Here is a 26,926-nt window from a genome sequence, read left to right as displayed (position 1 = left end):
TGGCCCTGCCTGTGAAGGATGAATAAAAGATTTTAATTTAACTGTATTGCTTTTTCATCCCACTCTCCCTCCTTCTCAGGGGCGAGGGGCAGCCTACGAGGCTCCTTCTCTTCCACTTGGCTCAGATTTTTGGCCCTCCCTTAAAAGGTCCGCATGAAAATCCATCAGCTTTTCTAACATAAACACATGCACATTTTTTTGAGATGCAATTTCATCTAATGCAATAAAACTTTGACTGTTATATGCGTTTTTATGCACGCTTTGCATCAGGGCGTTGTTGTTTTTTTGTTTTGCTTTGCATTTCTGCACACCTTACTTGGCTGGACAACTGCATGGCAACATTTGGAGAAGTGCAAATTTCAAATAATTTCTTAGGCCCGCACATCGTTATGAAAAGTGTGACCTGGGTAAATTCACATTTAAATGCGAAGCGAATTGAGTTCCCTCCATCTCTTTACGTACGCCAGCCATCCTAAGCTCCTTTTTGTAGCAAGGGCAGGTTGTACTTAATGCTGTATGTTTCTGTGTGTGCTTAAACAGCCACACACACGAACAACAGGAAACCATTTCCGATCAGACACTTTCTGTACAACTGGCAACGGTGTGTGCGCGCATCCCAAAATGTAATAATCTTTTGAAATGAGTTCAAAGAAATTACACAGTGGGAAACAGGCGTCTGCTAGGAGGGAACACAGCTTCAGCTTCATCGCCAGAACTCCCGCAGTATGAATTGCGGGGGGCCTTGCATCGCTGCAGCTTCGTGGTGGAGAAAAATTGCGATAAGCCGACAGGAGGAAAAACAACATCATCAGAACAGCCAGCGAGAGATAGAGAGAGAGAAGTTAGCAAGAAAGCTGCATTGTTTCAAGAGAAAACTGTGCGCCATTTCTCTCTGGCTCCAGCGTGACAAAGTTGAGGGAGGGGAAGGACCAAGTTTCAGGAGTTAAGAACACCTGCTAGGCATGCAGAAGGTCTCAGTTTCAATCCTCAGCATCTCTAGGCAGGGCTGGGAGAAACCCCTGAGTCCCAAACGTTTGGCAAACCCTCACTGTGATCAACTCCTGCCTGGAAACCTATGTGGATCCAGGATTGGGACTCAGCTGCCAAGAAAACATTTTAAGTGTGTTTTAAGGGACACTAGATGGTGATGGTGAGCCTTATGGGAAATTCAACGTACAGTGGTACCTCGGAAGTTGAACGGAATCCGTTTAGGAAGTCTCTTCAGCTTCCAACACATTCAGAAACCAAAGCACAGCTTCTGATTGGCTGCAGGAAAGCCCCGTTTCTTTGGGGTGCAGGGAAAAAATGCAATGTTGTTCAGCTGCTTTGGGGGGGGGGAGCCAGTGATTTACCAGTGATCTACCAGAGACGTCCAATCACAATCTACCTGTTGGACGTACCTGCTATAGTGTTAAGGTTCACTCTTATAATAAGTTTTTTGTTAAGTCTGCTGCAACTGGATTTCTTATGCACAGGGCCAATCCTGAATGTGTTGGATTTGTGACCATTATGCTCATTTGCCTTCAGTAAAGCTCTGCTGGATGAAATATTAATTGCCTCTGGTCTTATTTTTGGGGAATCCTGCAACGTGTTTAAGTTTTTACTCTGCTAAATTTACGCTGGAATTTGCTCTGGATCAATATTGAGTAAAATTCGGTGAAAATATGGCCCCAAGCAGACCAATGGCCTTCCTTGGTGTGCTGAGCACCAACGAAGCTGAGCGTGGACTCACCCTTGCATCGGTGACCTTGAACTCCCGGAGGATGTATTGAGGCATGTTGTATTCAGCCATGGGGTCGACCACAAAGTACTGGTACCGGGCGGACCTCTCTGCTGGCCAGTACTGGTGACACTTCTCCTGTTGGCCCAAAGAGAAGGAATCACACACCCTCTTCATGGCCCAGCTTTCGCCGTATGCTAGAGACACACCCCTTCACCCTGGCCTTTTGTGGACACTCGAGAGCGGCAAAGTCAGGTGTGCACGGTCCTTTCACAACAGCCATTGAGCCATGCCCCCTCACAACCACACCCCTCCTAAGATCACACAGCCTTCTAAGCTTATACATAATCTTATAATTACTAAATAACAACCACGAGCCATGCATTGCGACGATCAGGGGATATCTGCCTTTCAGCTTGACCTATTTCCTCTGCATGGTTGATTTGGAATCCTCCAATAATCCTAATTTTTAAGAGTGCTTTCTTTGGAGTTCCAGCATACGTAACAAAACTTGGCACGCCGTTCTCTTGAAACGGAGGGTGCTGTCATGGGTTGTTGTGGGTACTCTTGAGTAACGACCCTCCACATCTGCTTGTCTTTAAGATGTTTTTATTTGTGCATATTATTTACAGTGCAAAATGCCCTTAAATCATGTCTGCTCAGTCTGAGTCAGAACCTCGCAATGGCTGCTTTCTGTTTCGCGCCCAACATAACAGCCTGGGAACCCCAAAGCGCCTCCCCTTGCTCCTACGGGGAGCCGTTCGTCTCAATTCAGGCGTTGGGGGGAAGGGTCTCCCTTCTGACTGTTTGCCGGTCCCTTCCTCCAAAGCTCTCTCTCCCTCCCCTCGGTGCAGGGGCTGTGTGAGGCTGCCAGAGCCTTGGGTCTCCCTTTCTGTTTCCTGGCTCTTGTAATCTGATCCGCTGCTCGACTTACTGCTCTGCCAGGAACTCGACCTGATGAGGGGGGGCTGTTCCCTATAAGCCTTCCCCCTTACAGGTACCTTGTCTTTTCGGTGTTCCTGAATGGCTTAGCTCTGGAGTTCAGAGGGCAACTCCTTGGTGTTCTCCAGAATGACCCTAGGAGCCCATCCTCCGTGGCGGACTCCCCTCCTTCCACTCAGTACAAAGGGCGAGGAGGTCCCCAGACACCCCTCTCTTGCTGTAGGACGCTGGAGATGGGGACCCCCTGCTACACAAACGGCAAAGGGTCTTGGGCCCCGGAGCTCTGCCCCTTTTAGGACCCACACCCTAGTTTCGATCACAATTTGTTTCAAATGCTCTATTTTATATGTTGCCGCAAGGCACCCCTAGGACCATCCGGCGAAGGCTGTAGTAGGTAATCACAACAATTTAATACCACAGCTACCGAAGGAAGGCCCACCTGGCTTCTGCGATCTGTACTGCTTGACCTAAAAATACAAATCCCGATTTGCATTCCCCACGGAAGCTCCGGGAGCTAAACATAGTGCAATTAGGAAAAACAGGGTGGCTGCTTAGGAAGATGCCGAGCTGCAGATTTTAAAGGAGGGCAGAGTTTTGCTCCTGGGTTGCTTTGGGAAAACAAGGTGACTGACCTTGCTCTTAAGACCCAGAAATGTTTTGGCAGTAATTCCCTGCCTGCTCCTTCCCTCCACCCTTGGAGGGCTCTTCCTGTACGTCTATCTGATGGTGAACATCTCTTAATAGGCCAATGTCTTTCCCCCCTGTTTCTGCTTGCCCCCTTTCCCATGATTCTTTAGGGAAAGAACTGCATGGTGCTTTAAATGTCCAGTGCAGACGGGGACCTCAGACTACAGACTCCAGGGCGTGACGGGGGAGATTCTCTCACCTCCTTGCCACCGCCACCAGCCCGCCTCCTTCAGCTTACCCGCCCCATCTCTCGTAGTTTGGTCAGCATCACGACAATGGTGGAGTTGTTCTCCCACAGCATCCGCCAGAAGTCCTCTGTGGTCTCCGCCAGAGGGCCTTGCGTGGCGATGTACGCTCTCTGTTGCCTGCCAGGGAGAGAAGGCCAACCATCACTAAAAACACACGTGGGCTTCTGCATACAGGACTTTTTTATCACATGCGGTGGTCTTGTAAGTAAGGTTAAAGCTTACTGGGAAATGATATACAATGAATTGAAAAGGATGTTCAAAATAACTTTTATTTAAAAAAAAAAACAACCCAGAAGCTTTTCTTTTGGGAATTATAGGGACAGAACTACCTAAATTGCACAGGAATTTATGCTACTACAGCAGCAAGAAGTCCCAGCAAAGGAAGAATGGATACAAAAACTTGTGGAATATGCAGAAATGGTGAAACTTACCGGAAGAATAAGAAATCAAGGGAACAAACATTTTATAAAAGAATGGAAAGTACGGTTTATTGAATATTGACAGATAAATTGTAAACAGATAAGAACATTAGCAGGGTTATTGTAATAACCTGCAGTTTCACAAGAGTATATATTTACAGCAGATAATTAAATGAGAAAGTTCAATGAATTTGGATATGCAGAAGATATTAAAAATAATAAATTTAAGGAAATGCAGAGAGGGGGGAAGGAAGTCAAATTTTGAAATGTTAAATTGATTGTAAAACTAATGAAATGTATAAACTTGAAAAGTATAAATAAATAATTTAAAAAAACAGGAAGACCTACGTGGCTTAGTTCACAGCTATCTGAAGGACCATATCCCCTCATACGAACCTGCCTGAGTTGTGAGATCTTCAGGAGAGGCCCTTCTCACAGTCCCGCCAACCTCCTAGGCCCGCTTGGTGGGGATGTGGGAGAGGGACTTCACGGTGGTGGCTCCTCCCAGGCAACTTTGGAACTCCCTCCCTAAAGAATCCTGCCTGGCTTCCTTCCTTGCTGTCCTTCCTCCAGCAGGTGAAAACTTTCCTGCTCCAACAGACTTTGGGGGAACTTACTGCTTTTAAGGAAAGGGCTGGTTCTGTGTTGCTTTTTATTGTGATTGTCTGTATGTCTATAATATACACGTCACATGCCATAGGTATATGGTAATCACACAATGACGCGTCGCTAGGGGTGGAGTGAGCTTCCTACGCTGTACTCTCCCTCCATAACTATTTCTGAAGGAAGAAGAGGGGAGGGCCCATCAACCCTGTGTTGGAAAACGAGGAGGGTGGGCCACGTCGCCCCTCCGGTTGGATCCAGCGAGGCTCTTTGCACGCTCTGCAGCCCAGGAGATGCCCGAGTCTTACCTGTACCCATCAATGAAGCTGGAGTTGATGTAGTCAGACCCCTCGACCCCTCGGATAGGCTGTAGGCAGACCCGCGTGGTCTCGTATGGCATGATGTTGACAAGGCGGTTCTTGAACTTGTTGCATGGGAGGTTGGCGCTGATGAACCGGGAGGTGTGGGCTTTGGAGTTGGCGAGTCTCTGGCGTGGCGGGAGAGAGAGGGAAGGAAAAGCGGTAACCACCCAGGAATGACATTGTGCCAGCCATGGCCTGGAAAGCAGGGCCGAGGCCCAGGAGCTACCTCAGGACAGGTAAAAGAAAAGCCCTTCTTCACGCAGCCATAGCTGCCAAGTCTCCCGTATTCCCCAGGAAATCCCCATTTTTCCAGCTGTTCGTAGCTGAAAAAACAGATTTTTTTGTTTCCCCCCGGTTTATTCTGGTGCAGCGGCCATTTTGGAACTAGGCGGAGCATGCTCAGAAGCGACTTTTGATGCTGCTCTGCCCAGTTCCAAAATGGCTGCAGTGCGACTTCTGGCACGGTGGCCATTTTGGAACTGGGCAAAGCAGCATCAAAAGTCACTTCTGAGCATGCTCCGCCCAGTTCCAAAATGGCGGCAGCGCTACTTCCGGTTTGCTACTTCTGCCCGGTCCCTTATTTCTCTGACAGCAACTTGGCACGCAGTGCAGAGTTAAACTGTGGAACTCCCTTCCGCAGGAGACAAGAGGCGGCTATCAACTGAGAAGGCTTCAAACGAGGACTGGACAAATTCATGAAGGACAAGCCTATCCATGGCTATGCTCTGCGCCTCCACAGCTGGAGGCAACGATGCTTCTGAGTGCCAGCTGTTGGAAACCGCAGGAGGGGGGAGAGGGCTCTTGGGTTCGAATCCTGATGGAGGGGTTTGCATCATTGGGGCATGGATGAGATGGGGCATTTTCCTGAACTAGCAGGCTCTTATCCTGTTCGTACCTTATACTGGGCCAGACTGCGATACGTACTATTATCTGCAGTGATTGACAGGAGCGCTCTCTGGCATTTCAGACGGGGACATTTCTAACCTAGAGATCCTGAGGATTCAATGGGGGCGGGGCAAAACAGAAAGCTCCACCCCTGAGCTGCGGCCATTTCCTTCCTCTGACTGTGGGTGGGGTTTGTGGTCTTTTTGCAAATACTTTTTTTTATTTCCTGCACAGGCAAATTGTGGGAATGTTCAGGGATGTGGATGAGGAGATATTGTTAAATATATCCTATCCCAGCTTGTGCTAGCAAGCTCCAAACTTAGCAGAGTAACATTCCCTTAGCAAATGCACAGCAGAAAAGCGTTTGCGCAGGCTTGATTTAAGCCTGTAAAATAAAGTGTATTTTCCTGGTATTTTCCCCTTTACCCCTCTTAAAAGAAAAGACACGACACAATGCTCTTAAAAGTATAAAAGATGTTTACTTACAATCTTCCTGAGGTACAGCACACTCAAGAGGTAGACTGGCTTAGGTAAAAAGTGATATATACATGTGAAGTTCACTCATAGCAGGCATCCCCAAACTTCGGCCCTCCAGATGTTTTGGACTACAATTCCCATCATCCCTGACCACTGGTCCTCTTAGCTAGGGATCATGGGAGTTGTAGGCCAAAACATCTGGAGGGCCGCAGTTTGGGGATGCCTGACTTATAGGAAGTGAGACTCCATCTCATCTCTCTCTGGGCTGGAAGCCTAGAGAGAGACTCACTAAGATGTTGCTTCTTAGATGTGTGTAGTCCAAGAGGTCTGGTCCAAGAGAGGGAAATGGCTGCTGGCTAGTGAATTTATCTGCCGCCTTCCCCAACTCATTTGCATGTGGAGGCACAGGAAACCAAGCTGGACATGTGTTCCTCCACAGTCCTCCAAGTGGACTCTCTAGGGATTGTTGTGATTTGACTGCACCTGTTTCACATCCCACAAACAACAAACACCGACATAGGACAGGGAATTTCGCTCCACCTGCTGCAATAGGCCAGCCGCTGGAAGCAGCTCACCTTGAATCCCGATCTGCATCTCACCTTGAATTCGAGCTCCATGCCAGTGACGTGCTCCCCAACTTCTATCTGCGCCAGCTTCTGAATGTAGGTGTACAGATTGCGAGCGGGGACTTCTGTGTTCCCACAGGCGACGGCTTCCAGCAAGGAGTCGTGTATGAAGCTGTACTGGTCCTCTGTCTGCACCATGTAATTCCTCTGAGACCTCATGAGAGTGACGTGGCCGTAAATGTCCACCGTCTTCTCGTGTTTTATCCTCTCCAGCATGGCGTCGATCACGATGAAGCAGCCCGTGCGGCCGACCCCAGCGCTGAAAGAAGGCAGACACAGAAATTTGGGCAACATATAAGGAATTATTATTAGTAGAAGAAGAAGAGCTTCAGTTGGAATTGGGGAAAAACACTTGAGGATATAATACATGGGTAGGCAAACTAGATCCGGCCCAATCGCCTTCTAAATCCAGCCCACAGACGGTTCGGGAATCAGCGTGTAGATGATGAGTAGAATATGTAGAATTCTACACACATGAGTAGAATGTGTGCTTTTATTTATTTAAAATGCATCTCTGGGTTATTTGTGGGGCCTGCCTGGTGTTTTTACATAAATTTTTTTAAAAGAAAAAAAGAAATCCTTTGGCTTTAGAATAATAGAACCATAGAGTTGGAAGGGACCACGAGGATCATCCAGTCCAACCCCCTGAAATTCAGGAATCTTTTGCCCAAAGTGGGGCTCGAACCCATGACCCTGAGAGTCTCATGCTCTACTGACTTCAGCTATACCAGCTGCTTTCAAATCTCAATGTGTGTCTGTAGATTTGAGGACGGGTACACGCCATACAATGGAAGTGCATTTCCCACCCGCCCCTCCCAAAAACTGTAGTTTGGCAAGGGTACTCTGTGAAGGGGAAACTACAGTTCCCACAATTCTTTTTGGGGGGGAGTCATGTGCTTCAAATGGGCATTGAATGTGCTTTCCCTCATGGGCATCTAGAGATGGTCAAACCTCTCAATTTCTGTTTCTCCCCATTGCTCATTTTTCGAACCTAAAATGTTCCCTTCTACACATTTCCAGATCAGTTTTTTGCAACCGGGATCCGTTCCGGAGCCCTGGCCGCTGGCCGAAAAGGACGCTGGACAAAGCGCCGCGTCTGCGCACGGAGCGGTTTGCACTTCTGCGCATGCGTGAAGCGCGATTTAGCACTTCTGCGCATGTGCGAGCAACAAACCCAGAAGTAACCCATTCTGGTACTTCCGGGTTTGCTGCGGACGTTCGACGGAATGGGTGCTCGACGAGGCAGACGCTGGACGAGGTACCAATGTAATTAAATACACAAATTATTAATTGTCTGGTGTGGGTGTTGCTTGGGCTACTCTGATCTGCTGAAATCGATGGATCAGACTACTGGAATATAATATATATATGATAAGAATAATATTGGAGAAAACTGGATATTGAAACTTGCTTAACCTAAATCATATATCCCAGTTTTCAGTGGCCCTTTAAAGTACGCTTCACGCAGAGTATACCCAGTCAGAAGTTGACCTGGCTAAGAAAACACCACCAAGAGCGTAGGGTATTATCTCCCTTATATGAAACCCCTTACTAGCTGCATACTTGTAAAAGTATGCAGATGAAAATACAAACGGTTGGGTTTCTTTAACTGAAATACAAACTGACTCTAAAGAGACTTTAAACTAAAAATAAATGCTTTCTCTCTTAGCAATGTTATCTACCCACTTTCCAAAACCTCCCACAAACCTCCCATTAAACTACCCGATAATTAACAGCATTCTAGCATTATAACTAAGCAATCATACTAAGATTCAACTAAGGAATCTCTTCAACTGAGAGAGTGATCTACTACGAGATGAATCTAACTGAAAGATCTAACTAAGAGATGCAGAAGGCTTTCTGGCAGAGCCTTATATACAAGAAGCAGAGCCCACACCTGTGGGCAATTAACAGAAATCACCTGCACCTGTTTCTCTTAAACAGACAGTATTTACATTAGACTGGCTCTAAAGTAACTTGACTATTCAAAAAATCCAACACAGACTGCTGTACGTTTAAAGAATGTGGCGTATCCCAGAGAACCCTAGGAACTGTCCTCAATCCCACAACCTTAAAGTCTGCACCCCATGGGCAATGCAGGGATCATAATTTGTGCGTTTGCAGGCCACAGTCTTCTCGACGGGACCAGCTCTATACCCCAGTCACCCCCATGATGTCGAAACTCAAACTGTAAGTGCCTTGGGGGCAGAGCCCTGTCTATTCCGCTTACATTTAGCAGAAGAGGAAGAGGGGAGGGGAGGAAATTGCTCCGCACCCTGGATAAATAAGCAAAGTGCTACAAGGCTTATGTTTCATGAGAAATTGGACCTCATGTCATCTCAGGTGATGCGTGAAAGAGGAAGCAAGTGGAAAGAGGCCGCCTCAGTCTTTGCGAAGCAGACGGCGATTTGCAATGCATTGCTTGCCATTGTTTTGTAAAAAAAACCCACCCCTCCACCTGACCTTTTCCTCATGGGCAAACTGCTCAATTTCTGTGTCTCCCCACTGCCCATTTTTCAAACCTAAAATGTTCCCTTCTGCACATTTCCACATCCATTTGGAAACCCCTCACACACACAGCCTGCAATTCCTCATGAAAACCCACCAGTGTGAATTTCTCCCGATAAACACACGTTTGCATGCACCCCCCTAAAGACATGGTATTGCAACATTATTATTATTATTATTATTATTATTATTATTATTATTATTATTATTATTAACCCGCCCTGCACCTTAAAGCCGTTGCAAGAATTAAAACGCAACATTAATATTAAAATGTAATATTAGAAGCCACTTAAAACAACATTTATACATTTCTTTACATTGCTTCTACTATGCTTTTAAATGCACATTGCACCCCCATGCACTTTTTTTTTAAAAGCATTACTTGGCTGCAGAACAGCATTGCAAAATTTGGGGGTGAGTGCATTTCAAAGGATGGCGGTGCTTCAGAAAGTGCAAATCACCTTCAAATGCGGACTGAATCAAATGCATTATTTACTGGGCTTGTTTCTTACCATTTTCTCTAAGGCGCTCCAGGTACACAGTCCTTGCCCTCCTCATCTGATGCCCATAGCAATCGTGAGAGGTAGGTTAGGCTCAGAGGTAGCGACTGGCCCAAACAAGCTTTCCTGACCCAGTGGGGAATTTGAACCCAGCTCCTAGTCCAGCACTCTAACCACTGCACCACGCTGCCTTCCCACCCCCTTCCCAAAGCTGTGGAAAGTGCTAACTAGGCTTTGGGAAGAAGGTGGGAGGACTCTGGGACCCTCTCAGAGCCTAGTGCCTCAGTTACCCAGCTCTGGGAAGGGCTGCAGGCGGGGAGGGGGGTGTCAAATGTTGCTGAAGACCACCAAAGATGGCCTTGAAGAAAACATGCAGTCCTCTGGCCTCGTGTTGGACTGCCCTGAACTAGATCTTTCAAATCATGTAACCCTGTCCCATAGCAGTACCTGAAAAGCAGCCTGAGTTGATTTAATTGAGAAGGCCCCGGTTCCTAAAAGAGCGCCTTCTCCAATTATCAGCTATCTTGTGCCCTATGCTCGGGAAAGATGACCGGGCCTTTTCGGTGGTTCCCCCACTGGGAGTTCCCCAATTAGCCCTGACCTGCGACAGGGCCTTTTCAGTGGTGGCTCCCTAGTTGTGGCATGCCCTCCCTCGGTGGGGTACACCTGTCTCCATCATTCTTAACACTCAGGAGGGATTTTAAAACATTCCTGTTTGCTCAGGCATTTGTTTGGCAGAGGGATGCCGATCCTGGCAACCCTGAGGTCACTGGATGGAAGAACACTTTTAACTGGAAACTGCTTTTAGATGTTTTAAAACTATTTTTAAAAAATGTTTTAAGCTGTTTGACGGTGGTTTATGCCTCGTTTCCCCGCCCCCAAAAACCTGACCAGGTGGAATAATGCTTTAAACCTGTCTTTTAAAAATGGTGTTTTAGAGTTTTCTTTGTCTTCTATTTTAAGCCATTTTTGTTTGTTCATATATTATTACTCTTATTAGACTGATACACTGCCCTTCAACTGAAGATAACAGGGCAGTTCATTGTGTGTTGCTTTGAGGGATCTTTTTTTGGGGGGTGGGAAGCACCCAATGGATTTAACAAGAAACAATAATGCAAATTGTGTAACTAGGTTTGCTTGCCTGGGCAATTGGGTGAGGAAAGGTGTATAAATTCAATTGAACACACACACACACAACACACCTGCAGTGCACAACAATGGGCCCTGCATCGGGCGGGTTGCAAGTTTTCACTCTTCTGAGGAAGGCCAGGAATGGGGTGGGGTACTCGGGGACACCGTGATCTGGCCAGGCCGTGAACTGGAACTGCCGAACTTCCCGTTTCTCGCTGGAGCCGTTCTGTGGTAGGTTGGGGGGTGGATGAAGAGGGGGGGGGGAGAGGAGAGACGACAGCATGAGTCGAAGCAGAGCCAATGTGCAGAGCAATGGGGCAACTCACAGCACAAAGGGAACCTCTGCATGGCGTAGGTGTCTCCACGTAAGCAAGCCAAGCCGCGTTTTGGGACGGGGAAGGAAATCCAGCCCTTGCTTTCCGTGTTGCCCGGCGGTTCTGGTTTTTGCACCTCTTACCTTGTGAAGCGAGAAAGTCCGGACGCAGAACGTGGCCAGCTCGATTGTATCCAGCAAGGTGACTTGAATCATTCCGTATGTCTCAGTGCCACGGCCTGGCCAGTACTGGTCACACTTTATCTGGAAGGAAATAATACATTATTATTATTATCATTATTATTATTATTAGATTGCCGGAAGAAATATCAACAACCTCAGATATGCAGATGACACAACCTTGATGGCAGAAAGTGGGGAGGAATTAAAGAACCTTTTAATGAGGGTGAAAGAGGAGAGCGCAAAATATGGTCTGAAGCTCAACATCAAAAAAACCAAGATCATGGCCACTGCTCCCATCACCTCCTGGCAAATAGAAGGGGAAGAAATGGAGGCAGTGAGAGATTTTACTTTCTTGGGCTCCTTGATCACTGCAGATGGTGACAACAGTCACGAAATTAAAAGACGCCTGCTTCTTGGGAGAAAAGCAATGACAAACCTAGACAGCATCTTAAAAAGCAGAGACATCACCTTGCCGACAAAGGTCCGTATAGTTAAAGCTAGGGGTTTCCCTGTAGTGATGTATGGAAGTGAGAGCTGGACCATAAAGAAGGCTGATCGCCGAAGAATTGATGCTTTTGAATTATGGTGCTGGAGGAGACTCTTGAGAGTCCCATGGACTGCAAGAAGATCAAACCTATCCATTCTGAAGGAAATCAGCCCTGAGTGCTCACTGGAAGGACAGATCCTGAAGCTGAGGCTCCAATACTTTGACCACCTCATGAGAAGAGAAGACTCCCTGGAAAAGACCCTGATGTTGGGAAAGATTGAGGGCACTAGGAGAAGGGGACGACAGGACGAGATGGTTGGACAGTGTTCTCGAAGCTACGAACATGAGTTTGACCAAACTGCGGGAGGCAGTGGAAGACAGGAGTGCCTGGCGTGCTCTGGTCCATGGGGTCACAAAGAGTCGGACACGACTAAACGACTAAACAACAAGCTTCAAGCTAGTGGCTCTTTGGAAAGTGGCAGCACCATCTCAAATCAGCATAGTGGTTACTGAGTGTCGGACTAGGACCTAGGAGAGACAAAGGTTTGAATCCCCACTCAGCCATGAAGCACAATGGGTGAACTTTGAGGACCTGTCACTGCCTTTTTCTCTGCCTAATGTACATGGCAGGGCTGTTGTGAGGATTAAATGAGGAATTTGTGGGGATTAAATTGCCTCCTTGAGCTCATTAGAAGCACAGAACAAGAACAAGGTAGGATGCAAATGCAGTAAATAAATACAAAACGAGACGCTGCGAATTGGTTGAAACGCGACTCTCTTTCTTGCACGAGCAAATCGGAGCACTGAGCCCTCCACGTGCGGGAATTCTCATTCAGGCAGCCTCTCTCATTTTCAAAGTGTATTTTGCCATAAGAACTAGAAACTTGAACCAAATACGTGAGGGCTTTTCAGGAAGCTGAACCCCAGAACCCCAGAACCAGATTCCAAGATTTTTGCTCCAGATTCCACACCTGTTAAGAAAGATTCCACACCTGTCTTTTTTGTAAAGGGGGGGGGGCATTTGCAGCTTTTTTGTTTTCTTTAAAAAAGTACTTGTTTTAAAAATAAACTTAAAAATCAAGATCTGCTACCTAGTTTATCGTGATCACCTTTTAAGCTGATTGAATGGTTCTTAATCAATTAGACCACTGGTTTGAAACCCTTTTTTGGGCCACCTGCCCCCTTGGTTTCATAAGCTCACTCCCCCCTGGTGCCCCCTACCCTATGCAAATCATTATTCAGAATAGCGGTTTGCATGACCCACTCAGGAATAACACAATACAGCTCAAAACAACCGCACATTTACTCAAAATCCAATTAAAACGTGAGCTTAATTAAAGGAAATTGACGAACCTGATCGGGGTGGGGGTGGGGTTTACCAGCTTTTCAAAGTCTGGTAGTCATTTATATCTCCGACACCCCCCCGCCTCTCCTCATGCCTGTTAGTGCCCCCCCCCCATCATCCTACCTCCCCTCAGGGGCAAGAACTCTCTGGGAGACCAGGGTTCAAATCCCCCACTCAGTCATGAGAGCTCCCTGGGTGTTTTTAGGGGGCCTACCTCACAAGTTTGTTGGGGGGATTAAAAGAGGAGGGGGAGAAGGACCATTTACGCCACACCTTGAGGTCCTTTGGAGGAAAACGGTGCGGCAAAAATGCAATAAACAATGAACCCCTGGATTAGATGCCGCAGCCGAAGCAGTTGCCCCTTCCCCATCAGAAAGCGGTGTGCGTTTTCCTCACCCGTGATTTCTCCTCCAGTTTGGTCATCATCACCACCGTGGCCGAGCGTTGCTCCCACACCATCCTCCAGAAGTCCCCAAAAGTCTCCGGAAGGGGCCCCTGCGTAGCGATGTACGCATTCTGCTTACGGTAGCCGTCAATGTAGTTGGCGTTGATGTAGTCGCTGCCCACGATTCCTGCATCGAAACAGTCAGAAACCAAACAGCGATCAGGGGCGGTGGCAGTGCACACAATCATATAATTGTGGAGTCGGAAGGGACCCCCAGGGTTCATCTAGTCCAACCCCCTGCAATGCAGGCATTTTGGCTAAAGTATCCAGGACAGAGGGCCGTCCAATCTCTGCTTTAAAACCTCCAAGGAAGGAGAGTCCGCCACCTCCAATGCCAAATAGCTCTTACTGTCAGAAAGTTATTCCTTTCTTGCAATTTGAAGCCTCTCAGTCTCCTATTATCCAGGCTAAACATACCCAGCTCCCTCAACCGTTCCTCATACGGCTTGGTTCGCCGTCTTTTGCACATGTTTCAGCTTGTCAATAATCATATTAAACTGCGGTGCCTGGAGCAGGACACAGAACTCCAGGTGGGCTTAAACAACTTAATATAAACGAGTTGGATGAAGGAACTGAGGGGGATGCCCTTCAAATTTGCAGGTGACCCCAAACTGGGAGGGGTAGCTGGAAACGCAGAAGAAAGAATTCAAGACGATGTTAACAGACTGGGGAGCTGGGCCAAAACAAGTAACAAGTGGGCCATGGCTAACAAAATGAATTTCAATTGGGACAAGTGTCTGGTTCTGTACTTGGGCAGGAATAGCCACAGGTTCTCTGCCCCTGGCTTCACACAGGTGTGTGGGACCTTTTGGTCCTCCTGATTTTGCTGAACGGCGACCCCCATCGGCACTGGCCAAAGGGACCACGTTTGCTGCGGCTGACGGGAGCTGTCGTTTGGGAACTCTCGATTGCCAAAGGTGTTCCGCTGCATCCGACTGAACGCCTTCATCAGCCCCGGCCTGAATTCCTTCCTTCGCTTTCGTGAAGCGTTGCAGCGGTGGCAGGAGGAGAGAGAGAGAGAGAGAGAGAGAGAGAGAGAGAGAGAGAGAGAGAGAGAGAGAGAGGAGAGAGGAGACCCTCGCTGCAATTTTTATCGGGGCCACAGATGGAAGCAGGGAATTAAGCGCGGCTTTGAAATTAGCAACCATGACCCCCTTTTAATTACGCGGGCCTGTTATGCGTGGGTGTTCTCCCTCCTCTTCCAAGCGCTCCTTTTAATTTAAAAGTATGTCAGGTCAGAGCCGCCACGCTGCTTCGCTTCCCAAGTTAGCAGAAGGCAGGGGTCCCCGCTGGAAGGGAGAGCGCGGGCACTAATCACGAACCAGGTGGCGATTGCGGCTGCGGCGCCTTCTCCTGCCGCTGCAGGGCCCCCCATTTATATACGCATATACAGTTCAAAGAAATTACCGGTGGTGGCAGAGAAGGAACATCGCCCTTTGGTGTCCGGGGAATCTGCCGCGACCTGCTTACAAGGAAGCCGCCGGCTCTGGTTTAAGGTTCTTTGCGAGGTTTTAACTTGATACAAGAGCTTTCAGAGGTGGGAGGAAAGTTCCTGGGCGCAAAACGGATTGCTAATCCCCTTTCCTGGCTTCTGTATGGGGTAAGTGGCAGCCTGATGCTTTAACCCTCGGCCAATTGCTTCCCTGCCCTCGGAGAGGCGGCAGAGGGAGGTAATTCCATTTACCTGGGCGAGGAGCAAGGATAGGTGGCCGTAAGGGAGCTGGGTGGTGCAGAAGCCCGTGAGCGTTTGATGGGATTTCGGGTGGGAGATTGGAGAGGTGCAAGCAAGCATCTTTCTCTCTCTCTCCTTCTCCCCCTCTCTCTGCAGACAAAATGAGCTGTCACAGAAGCGCAGAGCCTGGAAGGCACCCGAAGGTCCACTCCCTGCAATGCAGGAATTGCAGCTGGGAGGCACTGGAAACAAAAAGGGCTGGAAGGTTTTGGGTCAAAAAAACACACAGGCAGTGTCCTTCCAATGTAGGGAAGTCAGAATCTGTGCCCCCTTCTCCGCAGATGTTGCTGAACTCTCAACGCCCGCCATACCTGACCATTAGTCATGCTTGCCACTGGGAGTTAGAATCCCAACAGCACTTTGGAAGACCCGCAAATTCTCCATTTCTTTTTCTGGGAGGTGACGTAATTTCCTGATGAATTAGGTGCATCACCTATGGATGCTGCTTTCTGGCACGCGAGACGTTTCGTGTGCGCTGTCCGGTTGCAAATCCCGAGAACAGCCTTGCAAGGTAGGTCAGTGTTGAGATGCAAGTCGCCTTGAAGCTTCTGGGATCAAGGACTTAAAGGGGAAAGGGGTGGGAAGAGACTCACAGAGCCCTTTGCAAGTCTCCCTGAGCTCCCCTTTTAAGCTTCCAAGAGTGGGGGGCTCAAAAGAGGAGTGTGATGCCGTTTTCTGCCGGTAAGAGCTGTCGGACTGTGGAATGGACTCCCTCGGAAGGTGCTGGACTCTCCCTTCTTGGGGAACTTCTAAAAGGTAAAGGTAAAGGGACCCCTGACCATTAGGTCCAGTCGTGACCGACTCTGGGGTTGCGCGCTCATCTCGCATTATTGGCCGAGGGAGCCGGCGTATAGCTTCCAGGTCATGTGGCCAGCATGACAAAGCCGCTTCTGGCAAACCAGAGCAGCACATGGAAACGCCGTTTACCTTCCCGCTGTAGCGGTTCCTATTTATCTACTTGCATTTTGACATGCTTTCGAACTGCTAGGTTGGCAGGAGCTGGGACCAAGCAACGGGAGCTCACCCCGTCACAGGGATTCGAACCGCCGACCTTCTGATCAGCAAGCCCTAGGCTCAGTGGTTTAACCACAGCGCCACCTGGACTCTCCCTTCTTGGGGAACTTCTAAAATGTCACAAATGCCAAATAGGATCTGGCAAAAGCTTGAAAAATCTGACCTCAGCCCCTCCTCCCCTTGCGACCAAGTGGTTTGTACCTTCAATGGGCAGCAAAATGACGCGGGAATGGTCGTAGGCGATCACGTTGGCGTAGCGGTTTTTCGGCTTGTTCACCTCGAGGTTGGAGTGTTCCCAAGTGAACTGCTGACCCGGGTCGATGGACTGCAGGAGCAGAAAAAGAGAAACGTCACGAGAAAATTCCACGTTTTGTTCCAAAATGTAAGAGTGGAAGCTAAAGAGCGGCCGACTTCCCTTCCTCCCAGGGACCGCGACCTGAAAACAAGTCACAGGCGCAACCGACGTTGACAACTCAGAGCCGGTGTGGTGCAGTGGTTAGGGTCTCCAACGACTAGGCCCTAAGAGAGACCAGGATTCAAATCCTGCCACCTTGGCTATGGAAAAGCTCACAGGGTGCTAGCTGCTGCCTCTCTCAGCATAACCCTACTTTGCAGTGCTGCTGCTGCTGCTGTTGTTGTTGTTGTTGTTGTTGTTGTTGTTGTTGGGATTGATTTAGCAGGGGGGAACCCATTTACACCGCCTTGATTTTGGAGGAAAAGGTGGGGTGCAAATGAAATAAATAAATATATATATAATGGCCAGAACGGTGTCTGGGAAATGGTGGCTGGCGAGTGAGCAAGGGCCACAACACCCTCCTCTGCTTCCCATCCCTTGCGAATCACCTGCCGCCATAATCTGCCCGCAAAGGTAGGGGAAAACATTTGCACAAGTCTCCTTTGACGTGCTCCTTTCAACTTTTTATCTTTCTTCGGAAAGAAAGATAATACCAGGCAAAAGCCACCTTCGTTCCTGCTGTAGTCCAACGAGCTGGAAGCTGCGCTAAGAGACGCTCCCCTCGTCAATGGGGACCTCACTGGGTGCGGCCGGAGGGGGGGGGCAGTTGTTGCCTCTCGGTCTAACCAGGGCCATCTTAAGCATGCTCCAAGTTGCTGACCTTTTTAAGGAAAGGTTCCCCAGAGTTCCCCAGAAACATAAGGAGCCCAGCGCAACAAACCAGCTGGGCGCCTCGTGGTGTAAGCAGCGTGCACCGGCTGGACAGGCCTCTCCACAGCCCTACGCCAGTGACAGGTGCGCAAGGCCTCAGCACCTCGCAGGCTCGCTCTCCCTCGAACTCGCGACGCAGAGCCGCCCGCAGCAGAAGAGCCCACCGTGGCGCACCGACCGATGGGCGGGCTCTTCCCTGCACTCCAACTCTGAGGCCCCGGATTCTTGGCCTGCCGCCCCTGAGAGCCCGGCGCCCGGGTGCCCCGTACCCCTAGCGCCTATGGGTAAGACGGCCCTCAGCCTAACCTACCTTGCAGGGGGGTTGTTGTGCAGGGGACTGAATGAGGAGCGGAAGAATAAGACTATGCATGCTACCTTGAGCTCCTTGGAGGGAAAGGTGCACTATAATTGCAACAAACAAATAGGATGCTGGACTAAATGGGCCATCGACCTGTTCTATAGCAAGACTCTCCTTATCTTCTGAGCAGCTCCAAGCTGCCTCTGCAACCACAGTCCCTCTCCAATCTTGCACCTCCGCATTTCTTTCATTAGGTGTGCTGTGGTTTTTTTTAAAAAGTATCTCCAGATCCACAGCTCAGGAGGAAGGCTGCCCTGGAAAAGCGCCAATATTACATTATGCAGATTATCTGCTGGCAGGGGGGTGGGCAATGGGAGGGAAGAATTGGCGGAGAGAGAGAGAGAGCACATTAGGCTTCTCTATGCTTGCTTGCCTTGCCCGATTGCCGAGGTGGGTTAGGAAAGATCCCAGCAGAGCGCCGAGGATCTCTTCCCATCATCTTCCCAGCGATGAGCAATTTATACACTGTGCAAGAACAACAACAACAACGGCTCGGAGCCTGCGGCCAGAAGACTTTTGGTTCCTAGCATTTTTTTAGTTGTCAAAGAATGAATCCCACCACCTGCCTCCTCCTCTGCCAACCTGCGGCTGGGCTTCTGCCATCGCTCATCCCGGGGCCCTTCCTGGCGCCATTAGGGCCATTTGCAAATCCTCGGTTTGGCTGGCTTTTCTCACCCCCTACGCAGAAGCTGCTGTGAGCAGATGCACGCAGGGGTGTAGCTGCCCGGGATCGGGGAGGGGGAGAAGACCCGTTACTATTCCCGCAGCACAGTCCTTGCCTCCTGTGGCTGGAGGCAGAGAAGGCAGCAGCAGTAGGGGGACCTCCAAGGCCTGGAGCCGGGGGATTGGTGGCAGGACAATGATGAGTGGTCAGAGGGAGACGACTAGGGTGGGGAGGAGATGTTGGAAGCTTTCCTCCATCTTCCCTCTGCCTATGTTCCTTCTTAGATTAAGCATTTCTTTTACTTCAGTGTATTATAAAAAGTTATTTTGTATTGGGTATGAACTTTTGTAAAAGGGACGAGGGTGGCGCTGCGGTCTAAACCACTGAGCCCCTTGGGCTTGCCAATCGGAAGGTCGGCGGTTCAAATCCCCGCGACGGGGTGAGCTCCCGTTGCTCTGCCCCAGCTCCTGCCAACTCAGCTCGAAAGCACGCCAGTGCAAGTAGATAAATAGGTAGCACTCCGGCGGCAAGGTAAACGGCGTTTCTGTGTGCTGCTCTGGTTTTGGTGTTCCGTTGCGCCAGAAGCAGCTTAGTCATGCTGGCTACATGACCCGGAAAAAACTGTCTACAGACAAACGCCAGCTCCCTCGGCCTGTAAAGCGAGATGAGCACCGCAACCCCAGAGTCATCTGCGCCTGAACTTGACTGTCGGGGTCCTTTGCCTTTACCTTTACAAACTTTGTATATCTTTGGACAAGTATTTACCTACCTACCTACCTACCTACCTACCTACCTACCGTATCTATCTATCTATCTATCTATCTATCTATCTATCTATCTATCTATCTATCTATCTATCTATCTATCTATCTATACACACAAAATATAACACACACACACAGTGGTACCTTGGTAGTCAAACGCCTTAGCTGTCGAACAAGTTGGCTCCTGAATGTCGCAAACCCGGAAGTGAGTGTTCCGGTTTGGGAACGTTCTTTTGGAAGCCAAATGGCCGACGGGGCTTCCAATTGGCTGCAGGAATCAGAAGCTGTGCTTTGGTTTTGCGAATGTTCTGGAAGTCGAACAGACTTCCGGAACGGATTCCGTTCGACTTCCAAGGTACGATTGTATATTAAAGGAAGCTGAAAAGGTAACAAGGATTAGCGGGCAGGAAGAGTCTGTGGCAGAGGGCAGCCCAAACTCAGAGGCAGGTGAGGAGGGGGGGCCAAGAGGCAGAGATGAGGCAGGCTGGTGAAGAAGCACAGGAGTCCCCCTCCTCCTGCTGTGACCGGCTCCCCTCCTCCTGGTCTCCCAGGACCAGAAGAGGAATGAAGAGGGTGGAGCAAAGAGAGAAAGAGCCTTCGGCTGCTGGGGAAGGAGCTTACAACTGCCTCACTTGGAAGTGAGGTAAAGAAGAAAGGTAAAGGACACCTGGACAGTTAAGTCTGGTCAAAGGTATCTATGCAGTGCTCATCTCGCTTCCAGGCCGAGGGAGCTGGTGTTTGTCCGCAGGCAGCTTTCCGGGTCATGTGGCCAGCAGGACTAAACCGCTTCTGGCGCAACGGGGCACCGAAACCAGAGCAGCGCATGGAAACTCCATTTACCTTCCCGCTGGAACGGTTCCTATTTATCTACTTGCACTTTGACATGCTTCCGAACTGCTAGACACAGTGTCTTAGAGCTGCCCAATCAGAACGAAGGTGGCACTTTTCAGCCACTGAGAGGCTTGCCCTTTGATCTGATCGGAGCCAATCAGAGAGGACGGAGGCGAATCAGTGCCTGAGGATGGGCTCCTAGGGCCAGTCCAGAGAAGAGGCATGGGGAAGAATGCCAAGTTGTTCTGGGTGCTCCAGAGCTAAGAAACATGCAGAGGGCCACAAACACCCCCAGTTCCTGGGTTTGCCGTTACGGAGCGGAGGGCTGCAATTTTAGGCTGCGTCCCTCATAACACGTAGCCCCATCCGCCCTACCTACGATGCGTCCCCCCCATCCGCTGCCAGCCCATAATGCTCCTTCGTACCTCGTACTCCTGAGAGAGCTTCAGGTTGTCGTTCGCCTTGAGGTGCTCTGTGTGGTCTGCCAGCTCCGAAATGGGGATGGGTGGGTGGCTCAGCATACCTATTTTTTTTTTGGGGGGGTGAGACAGGTGGGGGGGGAGGAGAAGTGGGAGGGAAAAGTGGCCTTCAGTTAAAACAAAAAAGACCGTTCTGTAGCAAACATACAATTCAGATTAATTTTTTTTCTGAAAACAAAAAACTGCAATGAAAGGAGGGTTAGAAAGGAGTGCGGGGGGTGGGGGTGGGGGAGAGAGAAACTGTGAGGGCTCGAAATTGTGTCCTTGGAAACTGGAGAGGGAAATGAAGAGAGTTCTTTCCCCATGATGGCCCCGTTCTCGACATTTACCGAAAAATCGGAGGGAGGGGAGGGAATCCCCCCTTCATTTTAATAGAGACAAACTAACAAAGGAGCAAACGAGAACAGAAGAGGAAAAGATTCTGACTGCAGGCACATCGCAGCGATTCCCAAATAGTGACGTCGCGAAGGGAGGGTGATGTCGGGTGGAAAGAAGGAAGGAAGCGAGGGAACTGCCCCCCCTCCAAGAAAAGCAAAACAAAGTCGGCAACATACCAGTGCCAACACAGCAAACAAACGATGTGTCGAGTGCAAAGAGGGTCGTTGCAATGATAAATAATACTAATAGATACATATATAGGAACCCAGATAAAAACAAGACACACCGCACAGAGGTTTCAAAGGGGGGGGGGTATGGTTGAGTTGGCCAGTGAAATGAGAAGAGTGCGATGCGCCTGGGGGTGGTGCTGGAAATGGAGGAGGAAAAGCAGAGGTTTCCCAAAAGGTGCGAGGCCAACGCGGCTTTGTCTTCCCGTGAAGCTAAAGGAAGCAGCTGCAGCAGGCAGCCAGAGTTAGCCGGGGTGTGTGTGTGCCCCCCCTGGAGGTAGTTGCTATGACTACAACTCCCATCATCCCTGACAACATCTGGGTGGGGGCACCACTTGGGCAACACCTGGCCTGTACCGGCAGGCAGCAACTCTGCATGGTTTCAGGCAGCCTGACGACAGACTCGTTCAAATATTCTATAGAGAGAAACTACCTTGCACTGTCACTGAGCTCAGTATTGCCTATGCTGGCCAGGGGTCTCTCCCAGCCCTACTTGGAGATGCCGGGAACTGAATTTGGGGCCTTCTGCATGCCAAGTGGGTGAGCCGTGGACCTTCCCGTAAGGGCTCTGGAAGGGGAGAGCTTCTGCAGGAAGAATGCCTTAGTGCATTGTACCATAATGTACTTAAGGAGGATGGGGAGTCATTTAAATGTTCGGAACTTGTGTTTGAGGCAGAGAGGGGTCACAGCACCCTCCCCTAATAACACCTAACATTCATTTATCTTCCTGGAAGAGCCCATTTCTGTGTCACTGAGAGGCTCCTTTCTCCCCACCATTTGGGGATAAATTGGTCTCGTGAAAGCTGCCGTCCCAGCTAATATTTCCTGAGAGCAATGCTATAAAATGCAGGATGCCGTTATTTGTAATCTTATCACATGGGGAGGGGGAGAAACATTCTACTGCATTGGTGATGCTGGTGGGAGCCCCCCCCCCCCAGTGGTAGATTTCTCCACTTCCAAAAAACCCCAATGTTTATGGAAAAGGTCACTTGGTTGAATCCAATGTTAAGTTCTACTCAGAGCAAACCCATCGAAATGAATGGATGTGACTGATATCCATTCATTTCAAGGGGTCTATTCTGAACAGGACTTAAGTTGGCTACAAACCACTTCTACAGAATTTTGGAAATGCTTGCCACTTCTTTCTCGCATGGGATTTTTTTTACATAGAAGAAGTCAGGCCTCTTTATTGGAGAGGGTGTTTGTTAAAGAGACTGCAGATCTTCTCTTGGCCATTTGCAAATCTGGAGGAAGGAAACGCCCTTGATGGTTTGGTGCTGTTCCCCTCGGGGAAGAAAGGAGGGCAGGATCCGCCCAATGAAACTATTCCCAGGTCTCTAATTCTGCTGCAGTTTTTTTTTAAATAGCAGCAGTTTTGGATCCTTCTCCCCAGGAGAACTGGGGGGGGGCAAAGCAGAGCCACCAGTCGGCAACAGCCCTCCCATCCAGGAATACGTCTAACTCTGTTTTAAAGCCACTGTTGCCTCCTGCAGGAGGGAGTTCCTCAGTTAAACCCAGGGGTACGCAACCTAAGGCCCGTGGGCTGGATGCGGCTCAATCGCCTTCTCAATCCGGCCCGCTGACGGTCTGGGAATCAGCGTGTTTTTACATGAGTAGAATGTGTCCTTTTATTTAAAATGCATCTCTGGGTTATTTGTGGGGCATAGGAATTCCTTCATTATTATTTTTTTTCAAAATATAGTCCGGCCCACCAGATGGTCTGATGGATGGTGGACCGGCCCACGGCTGAAAAAAGGTTGCTGACCCCTGGTTTAACCAGTGTGCTGCATGAAAAAGTCCTTCCTTTGATCTGTCAGGAATCCTCCAATATTCATCCTGCTTAACAAAGGCAGAGTGCCTTTGCTTAACCTGAAAGACTTCAGCCCGTCCTCACATGTCTGAGGTTGCTGGGCAAAGGCATCACGGACAGAACTCATCCCTCCATTTGAAATTGGGCAACTGTCCCCCAAAACCTTGCACCCTTTTCTAGTTCTGGTAGCTGTTTTGGTATGAGATCCACAGGATTTTTCCTTCTCTCTCAAATCTGCAGCTAGCGTGTTTGTGTGTGTGTGTGTGTGTGTGTGTGTTAAACCAGTCCCGGCAAACCGAATTTCAATATGATTAAGAAGCCTACTAGGGATTCGGTGCATGAGAATGATGCCTGGAATTGCAAGGATAAAATAGAAAAAGCGCTGTGTGCGTGAAAAGAGTATTTTATTACATTTTTTAAAAGATTCCACACTGCTTGAATTTGTGGAAGAAATGTGAGGACGCAGAATCAGCGCCGCTAAGGAGGCGTTCGCATTAATTAAGCTGATTCATTGTGGAACCGTCTTATGACAATGCATAGATTCAGAGAAGTAGGTTACTGCCTAGAAAACGCTGTGGCATAAATCAGTTACAGCCCAATTTCATGCATGCTTACTCAGTAGTGACTTCAGCGGGACTTACTTCCGAGAAAGGACGAATAGGTCTGTCATCTTAGAGCAATTCTACACTTTATTCGGAAAAGGGGGGGGGCAGATTTCTGGCCTCTACTACAACAGACAGTCGCAGATGAGCTGTGTGTTTCGGTTCTAAATGTTCGCCTTATATAAAAAAGCTCTTGCAGGAAGCAAACTAGCAAATCGGGTCCCAAGGAGTCCCATCCCTTTCTCCCTAACCATGATAACTTGCGGCAGGCACAAACTTTTGCTTAATAAAGGGAAGCACTAAAAAAACCCAGCTCCCCCTCACCTCCTTTTAGACGTTTTATGGTTTCACTGCCATAGATGCCTTTCCTGGGAACTGCAGTTTGCAAAAGAAATAGGTGCCGATCTCAGGAAAGCTCCCTGCATGCCCACAAATTCTTGGGAGGTCTTGGAGAGAACCTGTGGCATTTAAACTGGTTTAAAATGTGCAGTGTAGGCATGTAGCCTAAGAAGGCACTCTCCTCCTGCTTTTCAACATCTACATGCAGCCGCTGGGAGAGATCATCAGGGGGTTTGGGCTGGGTGTTCATCAGTATGCGGATGATACCCAGCTCTACCTCTCTTTCAAATCAGGACCAGTGAAGGCAGTGAAGGTCCTGTGTGAGTGCCTGGAGGCGGTTGGAGGATGGATGGCGGCTAACAGATTGAGATTGAATCCTGACAAGACAGAAGAAGTACTATTTTGGGGGGACAGGAGGCGGGCAGGTGTGGAGGACTCCCTGGTCCTGAATGGGGTAACTGTGCCCCTGAAGGACCAGGTGTGAAGCCTGGGAGTCATTTTGGACTCACAGCTGTCCATGGAGGTGCAGGTCAATTCTGTGTCCAGGGCAGCTGTCTACCAGCTCCATCTGGTACGCAGGCTGAGACCCTCCCTGCCTGCACATTGTCTCGCTAAAATGGTGAATTCTCTACTTCTCTCTTGCTTGGACTACTGCAATGCGCTCTATGTGGGGCTACCTTTGCAGGTGACCCGGAAACTACAACTAATCCAGAATGCAGCAGCTAGACTGGTGACTGGGAACAGCCGCCGAGACCACATAACACCGGTCTTGAAAGACCTACATTGGCTCCCAGTACGTTTCCGAGCACAATTCAAAGTGTTGGTGCTGACCTTTAAAGCCGTAAACAGCCTCGGTCCAGTATACCTGAAAGAGCGTCTCCACCCCCATCGTTCTGCCCGGACACGGAGGTCCAGTGCCGAGTGAGGGCCATCTGGCGGTTCCCTCGCTGTGAGGAGCCAAGTTACAGGGAACCAGGCAGAGGGCCTTTTCAGTAGTGGCACCCGCCCTGTGGAACGCCCTCCCACCAGATGTCAAAGAGAAAAGCAACTACCAGGCTTTTAGAAGACATCTGAAGTCAGCCCTGTTTAAGGAAGCTTTTAATGTTTGACGGACTATTGTATTTTAATATTTTGTTGGAAGCCGCCGAGAGTGGCTGGGGAAACCCAGCCAGATGGGCGGGGTATAAATAATAATATTTTTTATTATTATTGTTGTTGTTATTGTTATTGTTGTTGTTGTTGTTATTATTATTATTATTATTATTATTATTATTATTATTATGGGGTTGTGTGTGCGTACAATGGATCATCAGCTCTGCCTGTCAAGTTCCAAAGGCAATGAGAGCCATGGGGAATCAGCTGGTAGTCATGGGAAGTGAGTTGGGAACCATGGGAAGTGAGTTGGGAACCATGGGAAGTGAGTTGGGAACCATGGGAAGTTCATTCCTCCTTCTGAGAAACCACTGCTGTGACTTGGGAACGGATACGGGAGAGGTGGGGGAGATGATGGGAAGCCATGGAGAATTTCGAGCCCTATTGGGTGTTGCATGGTTAAAAGCGGCATCAAGCAGCAGCAGCAGCATAGCAATAAAATAACCTGAGAACTTGGGGACAAAGATGACAAAAGCTAGTGCTGTATTCACCAGTTTTACAGTGTGCTTTTGCAAAAAGTTGGCTTTCTTCTTCACCAAGCTCGGCAAGGAACAAAGACTGTAACACATGGAAGGGCTGGAGATAGAGAAAGAGGGTCTCCCTGCTCCCCTCTCCCACCCTTAAGAGGTGCAGAAGGCAAACCTGGGCTATTGGGAGCCAGAAAACATACAAGAGAATAGCAGTTGTCAACTGCCGAAACCTAGAAGATACCTCTGTAGACCTGAAAGGGCAGCTCAGCTAGGTAAATACATTTCCTGCTTCGATTAGTTTCCAGCCAGACATTTGGACTTCATAAATGTCCCCCCAAAGGGCTATGCAGACTCCTTCCTGAAACCTCTCACCCAACTATTCTCCTCCTTTAAGCCTGGATCCAGAACAGGTAAACAGATAGGGCCTAACCTACAGTGTCTACTCGTAAGTTCAGACATTCAGTTCAATGGACGGGACTGCAGCTTTAGCTATCCCAGGCATCCCCAAACTGCGGCCCTCCAGATGTTTTTGGCCTACAACTCCCGTGATCCCTAGCTAACAGGACCAGTGGTCGGGGAAGATGGGAATTGTAGTCCAAAATATCTGGAGGGCCGAAGTTTGGGGATGCCTGAGCTATCCAGTGAGATCAGTAACAGTGAAGCCTTTTGCGTGCTTACTCGGGTGCAAGTTTCCCTGAGCTTGACGGGGCTCAGTCATCTTTTGCAAGTGCATTGCAAACAAATAAAAAATAAAAACCTACCAAGGAATAAAAAATACTTGAAATTCCTGGGGTTTGGGGATTTAAGCAGACACCTATGAAAGAGGCCTGAAACCCCCTAAAAAAACCCCCCAAATTGTGTTTACTTCTCATGCGAAAGGAGCAAGTTAAATAATAGAAGGCCTCTGTGAGTCAAAAGTACTCATCCACAGAGGAGAGTGCCCACTGCATACCTAGATGATTCATAACCCTGAGCATACCTTTTTCTCTTTGGGCTCCCTGCAGATGAGTGAGTTAACTTGCCCTCCTGATATGGAGATGCAACAGAATTAGCCCAGCTC

At 49.0% G+C, this 26,926-nt stretch overlaps 1 protein-coding gene across 5 annotated transcripts in view; it reads right to left on the bottom strand.

Annotated features, from left to right (window-relative positions):
- PTPRS (protein tyrosine phosphatase receptor type S) overlaps positions 1-26,926 on the bottom strand; it is a 282,909-nt gene that overhangs the window by 10,084 nt on the left and 245,899 nt on the right. For all 5 annotated transcript variants that reach the window (XM_088672957.1, XM_060275383.2, XM_035118880.3 and 2 more), the window contains 9 exons: positions 20,835-20,932; positions 16,829-16,952; positions 13,833-14,008; positions 11,566-11,685; positions 11,180-11,334; positions 6,943-7,228; positions 4,928-5,106; positions 3,588-3,714; positions 1,733-1,858 (listed from right to left, as the gene is read on the bottom strand). In XM_088672957.1, coding sequence (XP_088529083.1) covers positions 1,733-1,858; positions 3,588-3,714; positions 4,928-5,106; positions 6,943-7,228; positions 11,180-11,334; positions 11,566-11,685; positions 13,833-14,008; positions 16,829-16,952; positions 20,835-20,932 — 1,391 coding nt within the window. The remainder of the gene's footprint in view (positions 1-1,732; positions 1,859-3,587; positions 3,715-4,927; positions 5,107-6,942; positions 7,229-11,179; positions 11,335-11,565; positions 11,686-13,832; positions 14,009-16,828; positions 16,953-20,834; positions 20,933-26,926) is intronic.

Source organism: Zootoca vivipara, chromosome 6, assembly GCF_965207765.1.
Source record: "Zootoca vivipara chromosome 6, rZooViv2.hap1.1, whole genome shotgun sequence".
NCBI classification, from domain to species: Eukaryota; Metazoa; Chordata; class Lepidosauria; order Squamata; family Lacertidae; genus Zootoca; species Zootoca vivipara.
The sequence above is the reverse complement of the archived record's forward strand: the minus strand, read 5'-3'. Positions and strand labels throughout refer to the sequence as shown.